At 34.5% G+C, this 20,947-nt stretch overlaps 1 protein-coding gene across 1 annotated transcript; it reads right to left on the minus strand.

The window, feature by feature from the left end:
• Positions 1 to 6,796: 6,796 nt before the first annotated feature.
• On the minus strand, positions 6,797 to 9,597 carry LOC132551338 (uncharacterized PE-PGRS family protein PE_PGRS54-like). The gene is made up of 3 exons (XM_060215476.1): positions 9,592 to 9,597; positions 9,134 to 9,200; positions 6,797 to 8,007 (listed from the first exon to the last, which is right to left on the minus strand). The coding sequence occupies exons 1-3, from the start codon at positions 9,595 to 9,597 to the stop codon at positions 6,797 to 6,799; spliced, it is 1,284 nt and encodes a 427-aa protein (XP_060071459.1).
• Between the last annotated feature and the right edge of the window lie 11,350 nt (positions 9,598 to 20,947).

The raw sequence follows: 20,947 nt of genomic DNA on the forward strand, positions 1-20,947 counted from the left end.
GGTCAAAGTAACCTCTTAGTATGTTCTGCTAGTTTAACAAGCGCAATATCGCCCAAATAACTTTATGTCATGCGTGATCACTACAGATGACTGAGTGAGATGCCGAGGTTGATTTTGACTGCTTTGCAATTTTGTAGAATACTTTCGTACATAAGCTAAATGATAGATCCAAAAACCATGAATGCTCAAATCCAAACTGGCATCTGATATAATATCAATGGATAAAAAATTATAAATTGATAAATAAGTAATAAATAAATAACACTGTCGGAAGCAATGCGATTACGGTAATAATGATTATAAAATTTGATTACAAACAACATAACAACAAATAGGACATTAATCATGGCTATAGGTTTCTTATCATTAGTACCATTTAATATATCTTACAAGGGTCTTGTTAATAAGGACGTTTGCGATTGTGATGATATCCACGTATACACAGGGGATATAAAGAAAGTGTCATACATAAGATATACCGATAAAGATGGGATTTTTTTAACAAAAAAAAAAAAAAAAAAACACGATACTGAAGGAATGCACTTCTTATTTACGGTTAATGTTATTTGGTTTTCGATAACTCTATATTGTTTTAGAATAATTGTACATATGTCAGTTTTCCGTTTGAATATTTCTGTTGAAGGTGACAAACATATTCGAAGGAATTCCGGAATATGTATTTCCGGTTTTAGTTTAAGCATATCCATTATCAAAAGATAGACAAGGTATTAAGCACTAGTTATTGCAACTTATCAACGCCTTCTCCCAATAAACATTTTACGATTTGTTACAATTTGACATCAAAATATTTTGCTTGATTTAATATATTTTTGTACAGATCTAAGAATGAGGTCCACAGACGCAACGTTGCTAGTATTATCTAAATACGTCTTTCGTTTGACAAACGTTGGCATTCAATAAAATAGTGAAAGACATCCTCACAAAGGGTGACCACAATTACAAGATACATTCTTATCGACGTTAACTCTAAAGAGGTTATATTTCCAGTATCATGAACAGATGTATTGAATAAATCAACTTTAAAGCAACACCAAAAACGCTTCGATAAAGAAGTTTTTTTTTACAATCGGTATAAACGGATTAAAATACGTTTTGTTGTACATTGTTCCTGTAATTTAGCATAATTACTAATGTATTAATATCATGCATACTGGAATATGTTCACCGCTCAGCATCACATGTGTCCGTCATATGTACGTTAAATATGTGTCGTTAAATTATCAAATAAGAATACTGTTGAAACTACCTGAAGTGTTCTATAATAAATAACAAGTGGTATTACGGGAAAAATCATTTAACTACGTTTTACACTGCTAATGCATTGCTGGGTCCTTTTATTCAATAAGCGACCTTTCTATTTCAATTCGGAATGTAATATTTAAAAAAAAACCGTCATTATGATATCTCAAAAAATCAAACTTATTTTCACTGAACTGAAAACTGCTTGAATATATCTTCATTTTATTCGTGTTAATTTTGCGTTGTTAGAACAAAAATATATATTAAATATCTATTAAACTAAGGCTGATTTGAAAAAAAGAGTTTTGATAAAAATCATTGTCCTTACTTTTTTTGCTTCACATAATTTCAAAATTCCGGAACTTAAAATCCGGTTTTAGATGTAATATGGTCATATCAATAAAGTTATCTTTAAAAAAAAAAAAAATTCTGTTGATCTGATTATTCAATCTAAATATTTATTCTCAAATAAGAAAATTAACATTATTCTAAAGGAAGAAAATTTATACTTACCGTAAACATATGGATTGCAGCGCTACAGATCCATGAAAACAATTACTGAACTAAAAGTAAAACTACCTCTACTTAAAGCGGAACAAGTCAGCCTTTTGCTTGCCACAAGGGGAATGGTAAACTACGGCCCGCGCAGTTCGAAATATCCGGATCATGCGTAATACCATACATGACGGATATGCATATTAAATGCGAAAATGACAGGCAGTGAGTGGCGCGGAACTGTCCGGATTGGTATTATAAATATGTTCGTATTAGGATATGACAGCAGTGTCCTACCCTCAATCACGTCAGATGTAACGAACTGTCTACTGGACAACAACACTTCTAACAGAACAAACCACAAATGGGTACAAGCTGTATCAAAATTTTGATAAAGTTGTTTATGTTGGATAACGTTGTGAAACATTTGCTTTGTTTTTTCGTTTAAGTATTCATGTCAACAAATGTATATTAATTTCACTTGTCATAAGCATTCTACAAAGTAATTGTAGATTAGGGATGTGTGAAACATACTAATGCATGTCATTTGTAATCTTTATGGGTAACTCACACGGTAAAAAAACAATTTACACAAAAATAACTAAACATTAAACATTAACATTGATTAAAGATATTGTACATAACTGATATTAAATGCTAACATATTAGATCGATATTATTGCCAGAAAAAATTCAATCTTAGATAATTACGCGTAAGGTTTCTTTCCTGTCGAAAGAATTTCATAAACTTATAACGTTAGTTTCGCACTCAATTATTGCTCGTCAGTTTCAATTTATCACGTAGACTAGCCTTATTCTCAATCAATTTTAAAAAGTAATAATCTCTTCAAGTGCAAATTTTCGTAGATTCCATGTAAAAATAAAAAATGGTATGATATAAAAACTTACTAACTTATTTTCTGTAATGATAGTCTGTGGCCCAGAAATATGTACGAAATCAACTAATGTTATATCATACATGTACGTGAACATTGGATGTTACATAGCAGACACTTTATTTACATTTTACTGTATTTGAGGTAAACATTAACTTATACTTATCTATCTCTGAGAAGAAGTCTGGACAAAGCTAGATAATGGCATTCAGACGTTTTAGTTCAATATCTATCGGCAATCTACATAAACGTTGTATTTAATTGACATTAATGTAATTGACATTGGCGATGATGTAAACTGACCTGAACGCGGGTAATAAAACGTGACCGAGGACAGTCATGACCCTCTACGCGGCAACATGAAACATAAAGTAGAGAACAAGTGGATGTTGCCCAACCACAACATACACACTGTTAAGAAAAACGACATTTATGATTTAGCAAATCCACTGGTCGTAGCTCACCCTATATTCATTACAGGCCGCGACGATACACATTAGGAATATTTATCTTCATGTCTACTCATATAATTTGGACGTCCTTCACACATTATGTGTACGTCACCAAATAATTACGCACAGGAATTGCGTTAGTAGCTCGTCATTCTCGGTTAGGAATTATTTATTTGCAGATTTTGAAAATCGCTCAAGAGAAAAGAAACAAATTAGATGACAAACAAAATGTTTCACAATACACGCCTTGATATCAGACTTTAGAATATACCGACTTATACAAAACATTTATTCTAAAACTACAAGTCTTGCCAGCATTGACAAGTATGAAATTTTATGTTAACTGTTAAAAAGGACACAATCCTGCAGAGGGGCAACAGCTAACAGAAACCTGTTATAAAGGCTAAATTAATTAAGGCTACGAAATTATGCGTTACAAACATGTATAGTACACTTATACGATTTGTCACAGTGTAACCCAGTAGTTGGATTGTCGCCTATCTGAGATCCTTCTTCTGTAATATTTTTATGTTAACAAAAGGCGGTTATTGATCATTAACTAACCATAACATTAAATCCAGAAAAAAGAAGATTTAAGTTTCAGAACAAACAGGTATTAGTCAGTGTTTAATGAATATTCCGTAATAATGTGTGCTAATGTGAAGTTCTACAACCATCAGTGGACTTATCCATTTCCATCTGTCATCCATACTAACATTAACATTAGGCGAAGTCATTTGTTAAAGAATATCATATTCCCTTCCAGGTGTTATGTCATGTTTTTGTGGCGTTAATAAGACTTTTGACATATGTGACAGGTATTATCTGCTGCTTTCCTTTGTAAGGCAGGGCTGCAACTGTTCACTTTTTCATAATTAACAGATATGGATAATTTGGTAATAAACAAAGCACATAAACAACATTTTTTTACCGATGGTTCGATTTAGCTTTTAGGACAACTCCCGTCTTGGAAGAACTATCACTGTTGCTACCCCAGAAATGTTCAATGAAGTTCTTGATAATATTATGGCTAAATTATTAAGGAGATTAAGGCACAGCTGGGATTTCACAGGAAAGAGTAGTCCTTTCTTACGGAAGATCTTGCAATGAGAAAGCTTCCAGCACGTTGGGTACCAGGATTTCTAACTGAAGCACACCAGGACTTTGTAGCGTGCTAATCTGAACATTATAGAACAAAATCCTGATAATTATCTGCAGAGGTTGGTAACTATGGATGCAACATGGGTCCATCATTTCACCCCAGAGGCCAAACAACAGTCTAAACAACTGAAGCACCCTGGTTCACCCCCGCCAAAGAAGGCAAAGACTGTTCCATCAGCTAAAAAGGTTATGGCCTCGGTTTTCTGGGATGCTAATGGTATTCTGAAAGTGTATTATCTGCAAAAATAGACAAGCAATCAATGGCACGTATTATGCATCACTTCTTAGCGACGCGAGAAACTCGGTAAAGGTGTTATTCCACCAGGCAAATGTCTTTGTTCACAAGTCTGACACTTACGTGACTGCCATTAACGATTATTGCTTTAAATTGATTGAACTTTCGCCTTATTCGTCTGCTCTCGCTCCATCAGACGTTCGTCTATTTCCAAAATTGGAATATGCCACGTCAGATGATGACGTCATACATCTAGTGAAGAACTAGCTAAACGGTCAAGAAAAGGACTTATTTAAAAAGTGGCATTTAGGCCGTTAAACATATCTGGCAAAAGTGTATAGTTACTGAAAGGGATTATGTTGAAAAATGATGCAATTTGTCCATGAAAAGCCAAACTCTTACATAACTTATCAATCAGTCCTTGAAATTGCCCCCTTATCTACATGTATAATATCTATTCCTTTATACTTTCGATGTATCTCATTTTCACAATTTCAAACTATCTTTAGGTTTATTGCAAAATAGAAACCCCGCCGAATGGCTATTCTTACAGTAATTGAATACTGTCACCTGCGCGTCCCGTTCAAAATATTTCAATTATTTTTACCGAGGCAAAGATCCTTTATCCAACGTGATGAGAAACCAGGAAAACAAGGTCGAACATTGTATAAACAGTAAAATGCAATGACAACACTTTGAATAGTTACTATATATATACATTTTTTTGTAATTCTATTGATATTGATAATATCCTGAATATAGGTTCACTACGATCACTAGTTTTTCAATAGACATGTCTTATTAGAATATCATTATGACGTCTTTTTGGTTTTGTATAAATTGTGAATTAAATACATAGGTTAACCAAACCTCTATTTAGGGATTTACTATTGAAAATTCTTGATTTCATATGAATTGGTGAACACCGAAGAAATCATTGACAGTCAGGAAGATGGTGTGTGCTGCTCTTACTTTGGTGCCATATGAAACGAAACGACAGCATGAAATAAAAGTTTAATTAACATTATATATGAATCTAATTAAAATACTAAAGTCGAACCTCGTAATCTCGTATAACTCGATGACCCGTTTAATTCGAAGCATTTCCTTGGTTCCTGCCTAACTTTACCCAAAACGTTCGAACTCACTTTAATCGAGTACTCGTTTATCTCGAGGTTTCCCCATGGTCGCGCCGAGTTAACGAGTTGGAGATGGTATTTTGAAAAAAATAAAATTACGACAGACGACTTCAAAGTGAATTGTATGTCCCAGGTTCAGCTAAACTTATTCCAGGGCACGTGTTAGAATACTGACCAATCAAATCGCCATAACACATGATAGTACTGTGTTCTATTATCAAAACATTGCAGTTCAATATATTTTAAACGACATGCATCTGTTTGCCAATGTTCAGGAGATATCTGATGTAAGAATGTCTAACTTTCATCAAACAGAAGAGGTTAACTACTACAGATAAGTCCACAGTATTTCAAATATTTATATTACAGAAGAGTACCACAAGGGTATATTTTCATGCTAACTGATGTTTAATGTTAAAAAGTCAAATCTATGACCCGAGGAATGTAAATGGTCGTGTACAGTTTAGTTGACATGAAGTAAACACAAAATGTCATCTTACACTTTAATTGATGGTGTCCAACCTAAGACAGTCTCTGTACATATACTCTAACCAGGGTTTTGGACGGTGTGTTTTCAGTGTGTGTTGTACATCACGGTCGGGTGACAGTAAAACGCTGCTGGCTTTATACTTCTACTGTAATAGATGAGAGAACGTGTGGTGTGCAGACGTCAGTGATAGCCTCATTGGTCAAAACTTAATGTTTCCTCTTAAAACAAAAGTTATTTTAGAGCAGAATAAAAAAGGAAGATCGAGGTGAATCAGTTAATCAAGGAAAACTACCTTTTTCTAGACAATGTACTGGAAGTATTTTTTACCTAATGATATATACATTTCCTAATAACGGGGGAATATGTAAAAGTGTTTAAACTTTTAGACACTCAACATGTTTACCAATTTCATCATAATAAAGAAAAGGACAAGCATTTCAAAAACATAAGTTTATTTAAAGCAAAATCAACAATCATTGCGTGTCATAGAAACGGAGGGATAATCCATAGATTAGATTTCTATTATAGAAAGTCACATTTGTTTACGTCATAATGGAGATTCTGCATCAGTACGTTTCAGTTTTAATCCACATATTTAATTTACCCATATCCGGAGAAACAGGTCAATCTAACAACGTCACTTACAGGATTGAGACACATCAACATATTTAGACTTGGATGTAGGTTAAGCCTTGGCCTCCTCCTTGCCCACCCCCTGTCTGCCATCTCCCTCCTCCACCAGAGCTCATCATACCACCCCCTCCGCCGGAACTCATCATACCTCCACTTCCGCCGGAACCCATCATACCAGCCCCTCCGCCGGAACTCATCATACCTCCACCTCCGCCAGATGTCATCATCCCGCCACTTCCTCCAGGACTAATCATTGCACCACCTCCTCTGCCGGAAGTCATAATATCATCACCTCCGCCGGTCATCATCCCACCAGTGCTCATCATACCAGCCCCTCCGCCGGAACTCATCATACCTCCACTTCCGCCGGAACCCATCATACCAGCCCCTCCGCCGGAACTCATCATACCTCCACCTCCGCCAGATGTCATCATCCCGCCACTTCCTCCAGAACTCATCATTGCACCACCTCCTCTGCCGGAAGTCATCATATCATCACCTCCGCCGGTCATCATCCCACCAGAGGTCATCATCCCACCACCTCCGCCGGAACTCATCATACCACCACCTCCTCCAGAACTCATCATCCCTCCACTTCCACCACTTACCATCCCTCTACTTTCACTACCAGCAATTCCGCCAGCTCCACCAGACATACTCCCTTGGCCTTGACCTCCACTCATCATGATTTTGTAATGCTGTTTAGTTTGTACTCCTGGCACTTGCCGCCTTCCCGTCCTTGTGATGATACCCATGATCTGACTGTCTGTTGTAGGAGCAGATTTCATTGTCTCTATCTCATTATGCAACCAAATCGTACCACTTCCGCCGTACGTAGTACCGTAGTTCTTGTAAACGATTTCTCCGAGCTTACGGTCGTAACCACTCCCCCATTCTATGCCTAATGGTTTCTGTTTCCCAGGAACGCTCCAGTTACACGTATGCTCGCAAGCTCTTTTTGAAACGAAATTATTTCCATTTGGCTGACAGCCTCCAAATATGAAACGCTCACAGCAACCTTTTTGTCCATTGTAGTACCACCTTTCAGTGCTTGCGTAACAAGGGCCGGGATCAGGCGGCATGTGACAAGAACATCTCCGCTCACATTCCTCTTTACTCTGGAATCTATTGGCATTGCCCGCACATCCTCCGAACGTAAACGTCTCGCACTGACCGGAAGTGACGTTATAAAAGTAATTGGTTATAGCAGCCATACAAGGCCCGACTTTGACAGGTTGTAGACAATCTGAAGAAAACCAACGTTACATTAACAATAACATTTACCCTTTAGATAGATCGTAGATATTCAGAGAGTAGAGATATCTAAGTGTTGTAGACAACTCTTAAATGAGCTGATAAACCACCCATTTGACTGACATCTCTGTAAGTCATTACTTTGTAGAAATATTGTGGGCGCGAAAGACTTCGATGATGTCGCCAAATAGATCGGTACGATGATAGCAAAATATTACAGTTGAGGTATCGCACAACGCATCAAAACAAAAACTACTATAACAAATGTACAATAGGGTGGCGTATACTTCATGACTTTTCTCTTTATAAAACGATGAGAGTAGTACAGATGTGATGCAAATAGAACTTCCTTTCTCGCAGTTCAAAACGTTAGATGATTTATTGTAGAGATAAAACATGATGTCCATCTTATATTTACATTATAATATATATAATGGAGGTATGTACACTGAGACTGGTATTGTGTGCAACACTTTGTAAACAAGACACTATTAACCATGAGAGTATATCTACATGTATCTTAAGTATACGATTTAAATGTGAAACATAAGTAACTGTGCTCATATATACATTATTCAGAATACATGAAACACTTTCCATAATCATAAGTGATTTCTAAATCCATATGAAACGTGATTGAATCGCACATCTGTGCGATAAAATCGCACATAGAATCGTGCGCAGATTTGCGATAGAAAATTCCGTGCAGACATCGTGTGCACATCACACATCATGTAATGTTGTGCGATCCTACAACTGTTTTTTACCATACTATTTTAATATTTACCGATTCTTTGTGCCAATTTACGAGAAAAGGATTAAAAATTATCATTTTATAGTGTGAAAAGAATACTCAGCTTTATTAGGCTTTATAAGTAATCTTAACACAAGGAAGATTCTCTTATCAATCCCTCTGGCATTCTAGTGAAATTATCAATAATCTTATTCTTGGCATCATGTAATCGTCAACTTTGCCTATTTCTAAACCAGTAAAATTACTTTATCACCTATTAGTTTCCCTAGTTTTTTTTCTACATCGACCTACTCGGCAATAATTGCAGTTTTTTCTGCTATGAATTTCCGCTTGGTAGCAACAAGGAATCCCCTGTAATACTTACTCGGTGGTGCCTTCATCTTTACTTGAGCGGCGATAACTGGCAGCGCCAGTAACATCACCAACCAGCCCTGAAACAGAACAAGGCAAAGACAATGAGAGTATTATACTGTTGTCGTTTACGTGATTCAATGTTTAATTCAGTGACTGGATTTTATTGTACATGTATTATCGTGAAACAATAAAAAATGAACTTTTATTCATCGATAAATCCTTTATGCCACAGATTCATTGACCAGACCTTTAAACATCGTTCAGAATAATAGATAAGGATGATGTACTTTTTTTTTAGATAATAACGTTGTCTGATTGCATTGTATTAGAAATGTGTTATTTGTGATACAAAAGCTATGATAAGTAAGCATACACATTCGGTCTTATAAAATGAAAGAGCTCTAAAACATCCCTATAAACGCTTGTCTTGTTATATAACACAAAATATAAGTTTTAACGTAATGTTACCTTCATCGTTGTTCTGTGATCAACTCCTCGCTCCTGTTATATCTAGCGTTTAATTCGAAATATACCAGGGAATATATTGCACAGTGGTGACTGCTGAGTCAAAACCCTGCAGCCATCCAGAAAATTCACCAGCCAAATTTGTGTTGTCACATCAAAAACAGAATGTCACTGGCCCCAGTGATGATAAATATGATGAAGACAGTGAACCTCTTAACACCCACACCTTCATGGTCATCAGGCATCTTTCGTTACAGAACATATTTATTGTACACTCTTGGTCAAAACCAGATCAGCTTAGTCCTACGGTAAATGTTATTTTTCCAAAGTAAATAGATGAAATTGAAGTGTAGTAAGCAAAAAATAATTTCATGGATTAATAATGTATAAAACTGAACACTTGTCCTCCTCTGTTGATCTGTTATAGTTATCAGTAGCATCAACTACGACGTCGAGAAGGAGAATTGTAAGTATGGAATTTTATACTTGACAGTAAAAGCATATTCAAGAAAATAATGACAACAAATTGTTTACCGAGATTCATCCCTCTGAAGAACTAATATCTATGAGGCATCTAACCTCTTGTCTTATGAAGAATCGTATTTTCAGAACCGTTGTCTTTTCTAATACAACAAATTGACATGAAGTGACTGGTATTTCTCATTAACTCTTTTTATGCGGAAAACTTCCAATTAAACTTTGGTCAGACCGTAGTTATTAAAGTGTGACTGGGAGATTTTATTTACTACTTTGTTTACGTAGCAGTTTTAAAATAGAACCTTAGTGCCATATTTATCAGCAGAAACACCAAATCTCTTCATCATGGTTTTTAATACGACATCATCAGAAAGTACGTTGACAGTAGAATAGCCTTTCGCCGCACAGGTAGACATGATATAGAGATGTGGCGTCAGAGATGGATATTAATCATTATAATGGTCATCGGCAGGTGCAAGAAATATAACGTCACATTGTAAAGATGTTCTACATGGAGACAGCTATCTGGAAAGAGACTTCTTGAACATATATTAGTAATTAGTTTGCAATAATACCTTAGCCAGGTCGTTACACGTATAAGTGATTTTAACTTTCCTTTTATAAATTAAAATTCGAGATAAAGTACTCCAGGTGCATTTTCCTTACAGTGAGATACCAGAAACTGCCGTATAAGGAGAGAAACACTAAGTGAGATACTTTTACTGATACAGAAAAAATGGTAAACACGTTTTGAATTGTTAACCACTTTCATGTCAGTGAGTTCGATTACAGGACATCTCGACCCGGTATGTGCATGTTTACGTATCAGCACTGAAAGAGAATTCTACAACAATATACTTTTATAATATATAGATGTAAAACGTATTTGCTTGTGTTTAGGTTTTCTGGCATGAATGACAATTTAGGTATTAATGACGACAGACACAATTGCGCATGTTTGACCTTACAAATTTACGTTCCTGTGAAGGAGAGTAACATATATTCTATATTCTCATACTTAAGTATAAAGTGCAAGGAACAAATAGGATGAAACAAATTTTCAACACTATCAGCCTTGACACCATTAATCCAAGATGGTTATTTTACCGCCCTTTTCCAGATCAGGTTTAGCATATGAATAAACACCGCATAAAATTACAAAAGGATGATACATAATGAACGAAAGCGGTAAAAAATAGAGGGGGCAAAGTTCTTCCCGAGTTTTGCAAACCTCGCGACAAATTTATAAACTTACAGCACATCTACATATGTCTTAATTTCATTGATGAAACTGCGTGGTAAAAAGTGAAAACAATGATTGCCAAACTCAGCTCACTGGATTGTATTTTCCGAATATAAGAGTTAAAGATAGTATAATTAAGTATGTAGAAAATACCACAAAATCTGTGAAAAATAGCGCGTTGAATGCAAAAAAATTATTACCTAAATGTTGAAATATTCAAAACGTACTGAGAAATTGGCATCAAATGACCGTAAAATCAATCTTAGATCTACAATGGTCGTGATTGCAAAGGAGTGTTGGGCGTACACTTTTGGACTTTGTATAGTCTTTCAAAAACTATTAAAATATTGAAGTGAAACGCCGACCAGAAGAACAGCACTGGGTCATAGTTACTTGTAAACGTGGCGAAACAAACTAGACACTGGCTAAAGTATCGGAACACCAATAAAAACACAAATGTTTCAGTCAAAAATGTACAAGAATTTTTTCAACATCGTATTTTGTAGCAACTGAATTTGGATTTGTTGTTTATTTATACGCCACGAATTGGAAAAAAGAAATTCAGAAATAGAATATGAAAATGAAACAGACATTGTCTAGAATCTAATACTTTCTGCTCTTGTATATTAAACTGTAGGAACACCGTCCATGCAACGGACTAGATGTTTTAAAATTATAACATAATACAAAATTTAAAATTCGATGTCGATGTTTTTCAGCAAGCTGAAAGTCGAAACCATGTCCATTTGCAATATTGTTTTGAGGAAGACAAAGGTAGACGTGCTCGCCATTTACACTTGCACTTTGCCTCAGGCCAACTCAGGCAATGCGGCTGACAGGAGCTATTACATAATATTAATGGAGGTCTAGTGTGAAAGTATTAACCGCTAGAAAATAAACCTCTCCTTGTTATAGTTATTGTAAGACCTCTTTTACAGACCTATTTTCGTTCATAGTTAAACATAATGTCCTCCAGTTTCCTTGAATCAATATGAAAAGTAGTAATGCTTTCTTTACATTATGGTTTTGTAATGATCTACATTTCAATGATGTTGGTAACATATAAATACCTAGCCGTCTCTACGCCCACAGTACAATATGTAGGCGTTATGTTATAAGGATGCCTCTTTTGAAGTACTTATTTAAAGATGATGCCTTTCATATCACATGTATAATGAACAATAAAACAGAGTTAGTTATGATCATAAGCCTTTGATAACAACAATCTTGTTAGTTCTTTTAACACATTTTATTACAATTAAACAATTTAAAATTTTCAGAACAATTTAACCCTTTCCCTAAAACGCAAATTAACATTGTCATGCACAGTCACATAATTATCTGTCTGTTTTTGGTGTGTAAAATTGACTTTATTCCTAATAATTCTAGCACGCATTATGAACAAACGATATAATTAAGAAGCTCAACTGTGTTAGTAGCATGTTATTGCTATCCAACAAAATAACATAGCCCGGTCATATTGTATCTGGATTGGCGTATCTTTAAAGTTTAATCTGCGAAACCAACACATATAAATAATAACTATACATACAATGACGTACATGGTATGACTGAATCACTAATAAATCTTGTGAACAACGTAATTAACAAAATAACAGCATCAACAATGCAGCTACGCAATGTGTACTGCAAATGAAAAACCTCGAGGCATACAAGTTTCATGAATCATGAACAAGAATTTCATGGCGTCGAGAAAAATACAATAATGTAATGTTCTAGAACGATCAATCTAAGACAGAACTCGAATGAACTCTGTTGGAAACACTCTAATGGAACGCTTAAACTACACAAAAGAAAACAACTCTCTTAAACACAAGAGAACAAACAATAATTTAAGCAAGTATTTAACGTGGGATACCGATGTTGATGTCCCCTGTCAAAATAAGGAAAGTGAACGGTGACTTCACACAATGGTTACTATGATAAAACTTTATATTGAAATGCCATACTTGGAAGATAGGTTAACAAACTGCATGTTTATCGTAAAATGTTTTAAAAGACCTAAATTCAATGTACGGAGTTAATGGTCCTAGGACAAAACCCTAGTCAGGCCAATTGTAGTAGGTATAAACATCTTATTATTTAATATTGATTGTAAGATCTAGGAGATCAAGACTTATGTATCGAGTTTCCGAGATTCTAGATACTAAACGGGCATTAATATTCATTTTGTTCTTAATCATATTTTAAACGAACAGTTTAGTATACCTCATTCGTTTCTTTAATTATTAGCCTTTTAATACTTAGGAAAAAAGGGTAGTTTGTCGTCATTCTGCATTAGAACAGAATATTATTATAAATTGACCACTCGGTTCTTGCTGGGATAAAAAGAACAAGTCAAGTCTCTAAAAAACTTTTCAGAAGATATTTTCTACTAAAGGTTGATGAAGGAAATAAAATTTGAAATTAATCAACATTCTTCAGTTAACGTGATTGCTTCAATACCACTGAAGTATCGAATCTGATAATCTATGACAATGCTTACTGCCCTAATATGCCACAGGCGTCATAGCACTGAGCGATGTAAATGTCCCCTGAAGCTACAACACAATACCTGCCTTATTTGATATGAGCTACATACCTGTCCATCAGGTGATTACGACTGGTTATGCAGTTATAACATGGCACACAAACGCGCTGATCCTAAATGTTGACCCGACACTGACCTTATAAACCTCTCGTTGTATATGATCTAACACGTCTCAGTAGCCGTGTGTAAAACAGGATAAATGTGACAAAAACGTGTAGATCTCTGACACCTAAAATAATTAAATACACATTAACAGAATGCCAATGTTTTTTGACATGGACAGCTATTACAAAGTGAATCAATTAATAAGTATTGTTAGTCACTGGTGTATTTTCGTCACAGACACGTCTCTTTCAAACGTATTTTCCGAAAATATAGTGAAAAAGTCCCTTTTTCAAACATCGGCACTAATATTCCACCCTGATTCATTCAATGCTAATATATTTTTTCATTGACGTTACTTTATCATATCAACCGAAAGACATAAAGATCTACTGAAATATATATTAAACGTTCAGTGTCAAAACTAAACGTCTCATATACATCAAGGAAACATAGTGAGAACATAGATATGCTTAACAGAAAGTGTAGTGTAGTGTAGTCCCCTACCCAACCCGCCTGATGAAAATCATTTATGAATTCACACTTTCACAAATTTACTAATAATGCTAACTTGACAACAAGAAGGCTTACAATTTTGATATGTTACACAGTAAGTATGGCCTGTACTTTATCTCTTTTGAAGTTTTCCTGTTTTCCTAAAATTAAAATGCAACTTCTTACATTGCCCTATGCACAATGTATATACAATGCATACGTTAATTCGGCATGATTTACAAGAGTACGGACAACATTTGTTTTCATGCAAAGGATAATTCTGGTTGATCAAATTCTTATAATATGCAACTAAGAAACAGTTAAAGAACGTTAAAAACTACATTGAAAGATTAAATCGTATATTCAGCTGCTGGCTTCATTTAAAATATTAAACTCGAACGGCACACTTCACTCATCAAGATATAATTTCCCTATACATCCCAAGGCAATTGTGGTAATTTGGTCCATATATCAATAAATGTCTTTAGTGAATATTCAACAGAAAAAAAACTACTCACAGCTGTGAATGGTTGGAGAAAACATTACACAAGTAATATCCCTAATGTTTACAATGAATCGTACGACATAAACTAAAACACTACATGCAATTATGTGAAAAGTACCTTTCAAATTTAATAACAGATCTTATATCTTGAATAATGAATTTAATTGAAACATACAGCTGTTTTGTCCTTTTGTGACTCGTAAGTGATGTTAGGAATCTATATTAGCTAATCTGTGAAAACCTAAGCAGCCAGTTAGGGAAATCAGACAAACAATATCAGAAAATGTGCAAGAATGAACTAAAGCACATGCAGTAGACCATGTCATGGCGTAACGGTACAGCTGACATGGCAACCAATTGAGTAGCTCATAATGACATGACTGAAACATAATTCCTACATTACTATATATCTGCGTGATTGTAATAATACACTCTATCATTATGCCTTTGAAAAATGATGGCAATGTTTATCGTATCCAAGTGCTCTCATTTCTCGTGGCAAACCTTTATAAAAGTTTTAACCTCAAACACTTTAAAAAGAGATATCTATAAATAAATAAATTAATTAATTATAATAAATAATTTTACCATAACAACAAAAAAGCCTTCGCGTATTTGCTATATATTGGACGGAGTCATCCTTAAATTAACTTCGTGTAACTTACCGCTTCATCACTAAATTGATAACTGTTTCGGAACAATAAGATATGAACTCTTGAATCATTTAAGAATCAGCGATGGATTTAAAACATAGATGAAACAGTAAATTGTTAAAATTGATTAATTTGTAGCTCGTGTTTTAAACTTTCGTCTATAATTGCATATCACAACGTGAAGGACTCTATAATGAATTTCATCAAAAACGTTTTCACTTAATAATCTTTTTTCTTAAATTACGAGTTGTTACAGCAAAAATGTACATGAAATATATGTTTAAAAACAGATATTTGTCGTGTAAGTATGATATGCTCTATGTGCGACGTTACAAAACTAATCTAGAAAATGTTGCAACCGTTCAGACATGGTTTTAATCTTTATCTATTCATCGGATTCTGAAATAATATCAAGGTCATATTGATAGTGCAGTTATACTTTTACTCTAACTTATTGACATGTCTGGTGAACGTAAGTTTATACATCTGTGTTAGCTCTACAATTTGACTTCATTTTGAACCGCCGTAGGTAAACAGATTCCTGTCTTGTTTCACATTCTATATTATAAAAATGATAATCCCGATAATGCTGAAAATCTTTTCAATGATATCCATCCTTGTTTTTGTATAACGGTGATTTATCAAATAGTGTTGTGAAAACAAAACAAACATAAATGTACGTGCATCTACAATACATATCTGTTAGATATATGTTGTAGTAATTTAATAAATTATCTGTAGGTCAGTCAATCATTATTGTCATGAAATGTCGAACTATTTGGACGAATAATCATAGGAATGTAACTCTGATGAATACTGCATTAGATAAAAAAGGCTTAACATTAGCAATCATTCAATATCATCTCTTGTAGTAACTGAAATGTCCAATACTAGTGTTCAGCCATTGTGGTATTGTTATAAGAAAATATATTTAAGTTACTTTACATAATACAGCTGCTCATATAAAAACAATGCTAACCATTCACCAACATTAAGCAGTCGGTACGTATACTTGTATTTAAATGACGATGTAACTGAAATATTTCATATCAATTACAAAATTTAAAGATTAATAAAAATTTAATTGATAAAAAAAATCTGATAAAAACAAATAATTTAACATCTAGTATCGAATTTACACAGATTTAAAATAAGAAAAATACCAAATTATAAGGAAAGACTTCTAAATAAACAAATAACGTGAACTAACATAAAATTTCTACACTTTATAAAGAAAATAAAGTTATTAGATTATTTCAAAATAACTTCCTTACGTATATGACTAGTGATATGACTAGAGATCCTTTCCACTTCAAGAGTTTGATAAAACCTCCAAATATTATATAATCATTAATAATTTTAAAGTAACGGTAGCAGTTGCTATTTGCACTATTTGACTCAATGAAGCAATCCTGAAAGCATCATGTAAGATTGACGGAAGGTGTAACCTTTGATTTGTTTCGTCGTTTTGGAACTGGTTTCTTTCCCTCACCAGACTCCGGTTTTGGGGGTAGGGGACGGGACAGCGGGGGTAGGTGCATAGGTTCTGGAGGCAGGGGTTTGTGGTCATGGTCCCCCTCAAACACTACATTATCATGACATTTAGCCAACTTTTCAAACTGGTGATTGGCATAAACGGTTGTTTCTTTTTTTTTATTTTTAGACTTTCGACTTCGTTTCTTTTTAACAGATTTTTTTGGCTTTGGGGAAGGAAATGGTTTACGCTGATATTGTAAATTGGGTGAATCCGATACCAACTCCCTTGCAGTTGCAGGTGTGTCTAAACTAACCAAAGAGCTTCTTCTTTCATTAGAATCGTATTCCGCAGACAGTAGTTTTGTTTTCTTGTGGCTATCATGGAACACCTGATCACCATTACACCCATTGGCTCCTTCCACATCGGTAGACACAGTTACAGATGTGCTTGTCCTATTAATACCATTTCCATTATCTTCAATGTTCTCTGGGTTATGTCCCCTCCAATAGGCCCCTATTTCTGCCTTGTTGTTGAGATAGTTCACTTCTTCATGCAGCTGTAGGTCAACAGGGTGAGTTGTATCTCCCGCACTGCAACACAAGGTTAAATTGACATCAAACTACGAATGTGAATTTAAGCAAAGGCTCTTTGAGCCAGCTGAGTAAAATTCAGCCAGCCACGCAAATATATCTATTATGATATCTAAGATACCGCTACCTTGTGTCTTGACCTTGAATCCATTAACTCAACCAGATTTTTAATTTCTACCCATTGGTGTGCATGTTGTATTCTCATCTTGTATCATTGTCAATTAGACATTTCTTCACTGCAGTGACGATGAACTGTTTGGACTAATTGATGACATCTAACATCTCATTTCGAAACAAAAGAGTAGTGAACAAGCATACTGAGTATTGCTGAAGCCACAGAAATCTATTGCACTGGTTCCCCTAACCGCCCCCGGAAGCTATTGCACTGGTTCCTCTACCCGCTCCCGAAAGCTTTTGCACTGCAATGACATTTACGTTTTCTAACAGTGACCTTGACCCGACAACCCTGAAACTCAAATATGTTTAAACTATTATTTCGTGCTTAAAACGTGTGTGAAGTGTGATGAGAATTTCTCAAGGAATGAAACCGTTAGAGCGCTGACAATGATTTTTAAAAAAAGTGACCTTGACTTAAAACCCTGAAACTAGCAATGGTCCAAGATATTTTTTTTGTGTAGTATGTTAAGTTTGATGAGAATTCATCAAGGAACGAAGCTACTAGAGCGCTGACAAACTTTCAAAGACGCAGGGACGGGCGGACGGACGGACGAACAGGAAAAACTCTCCGGAAGGGGACCAATTTGTTTATAGTCTTCTTCACACAGAATACACGCTGGCCTACTTGGTGAATACTCAACTCTTGTATGTAATATGTAAACTTTATACAAAAATTACGCAATCACTTTTTCTGTAGCGAGTCTGGCTTTCGAATTTACATATATGTTCGGAAAATCTTCAAAGTGTATGGAAAAATCATTTGCTAGTCAAATGCAGTCTCGCTATGAAATGTATATAAATGGAAACAATAGCAGAAATAGCTATATTAAATTTTGTATTTCGTCACATTGGCTAATTCGACGAAATGGTTTGATGAGCTATGATAATTTGATAAAACTGTTTGATGAAGTATGATAATTCGGTAATATTTTTGATGAACTGTGGTAATTCGATTATATGGATTGATGAACATCAGCGCGTCCCTTCACTAGATCCGATTCAATGTTGACTGTTAAGAACCAGAAAATACCTATCTTTTGTAACAGTAACCATTGGCAAACTTTTACATAAGTTGCCTCCCTTCACTCATCGGCATATCTAACCTGGAGAAGGCACACAATATATGATTTTCATGTTTGCATACCAATATATCTAACTGAAGGCAGATACTGTGTGTTACAATGAATAATTAAACTCCTCGGGATGCGAACTTGTAACCTTGGACCTTTTGAATATAAAGCAAGTATTATATCAATATGAGGAACATACTATACTTGTCCATGCCTATAGATGAAATACATGTAATATCAATATATATAGCAAACTACGATATAAAATGTATTTAACATTTATCATTTACATTGATGCCCTATTAAATACATACATATAAGATGGCCATACAAGAATTTCGCGTAACAGGCTCGGCTATCCCGTATTGTTACTATGGTAACATACGCAAATTTATCTCCAAAATCAGAAATTAACAAGTTAATTCTGAAAAAAAAACTATATAGAAGTACCATCAATGTATTGTTTTCATGTTTAAAAATTGGAACATTGTAAAACCTGAAAGGAAGATTCCCAAAATCCTCAATTCTGAAAACTGACTCGACTTTTGATATTTTATCGCAAATACATAATCTTTTCAATAAGAGATGAAACTTGTCCTATCTAATAAGTACTTGTTTCCATATGAATAAACAACAAGATAAACTAGATCTGAAATGAATTGAACATGTCATTCAGACTAGTCATATCTCAAAAGCTTTCTCCCAGAAAATGACACACACGCATCGAAATAAACTGACTGATAATGTGGTCTGACCACACATGGACACTGTACAATGTTTTCACTGGCGTCTAGAGTTGTCTCCCTTCCCTTTCATTTATGTTGAATTTTATCAAATTACTGGAGATGAGTTCAGTCCAATAAAAATCAATATTACCAGTATATACTATTGATCGTTTAAATAAGACATCTACGTCATTTCTTTATGTGTGTTGCAAAATGCCTCTTGATCATTGAATCAATGCTGTAAGTAATGTAAATATCTACTTTATTCATTAAAAAATGCTGATGTTTTCCAAAACGTAAAAACGCCGTGGAGTTAGACATTAAGTTAAAATACAGTGGTTTTAGTTTATAAATACTTAATACTTGTTAGCTTCTAATAATAATAATAATGATCCTGTGCGTACAATATAGGGCGAAGGTATCAAAATAGATTATCAACATTATATAATTATAGACCCATTTTCATGCGGTCTCGGACAAATTCACCCCGGGTTAGAAAAGACAATCCTCGAATGTATTCCCCATAAAACAAATGAATAATTATTTCACGATATGACGATGATCCGTGTTTCTGATTGGTTGAAAATTGAAGCACAAGTTACAGGATTAATAGAATCAGTTTTGAGTCACCCAATGGTGTTTTCGAATATTATACTCTCATCGCGTGTTTTTTTTTTAATTATTATTTTATTAATTGTTTTAATCGCGAAATATTTCCATACAAGGGAAATGTTTTGACTAATCGCCACATAAAGAAAAGTGAAAATCATATCATAAATCACATTAACCTTATCAGAGACGTATATATGTGTTATATATGTCTCTGATCTTATATATATATACATATAGATTATCTTTTTATCACGAGTATTTTCAATTTCTAATCTTGTAATTAATTGATTACAAGATCTAAAATATATTCTTGACACCAAAATGTTGCCAACACAACAAACTATATTTCTCACAATCATCAATGCACAGACTCGTCTCTATCGCATTCCTAGCCATGTGCAGCAGTTACCTCCCTTCCTCCATCTATGTCATGCAACTCTGTAGACGTGATGTCAATGGTAGGTGGTCATATCACAACCAAATCATTGATATTTTGCCTTTAGGGTTACCACAGAAAACCTGACTGATGCAACTCCACAAAAACAAATTTAACCAGTCTTTCTATTCAGCAATCTCTGTTTTTATCATGACCTTTTTTTAATTAACATTCTATACATTATAATCTATTTTGATCTATCAAAATATTTACATTTCTAACCTCATGTTTTTTTACTTTAACAAC

This window comes from Ylistrum balloti, unplaced genomic scaffold (assembly GCF_031769215.1).
Source record: "Ylistrum balloti isolate Yb309-2 unplaced genomic scaffold, AGI_CSIRO_Ybal_v1 Utg369626, whole genome shotgun sequence".
NCBI lineage: Eukaryota > Metazoa > Mollusca > Bivalvia > Pectinida > Pectinidae > Ylistrum > Ylistrum balloti.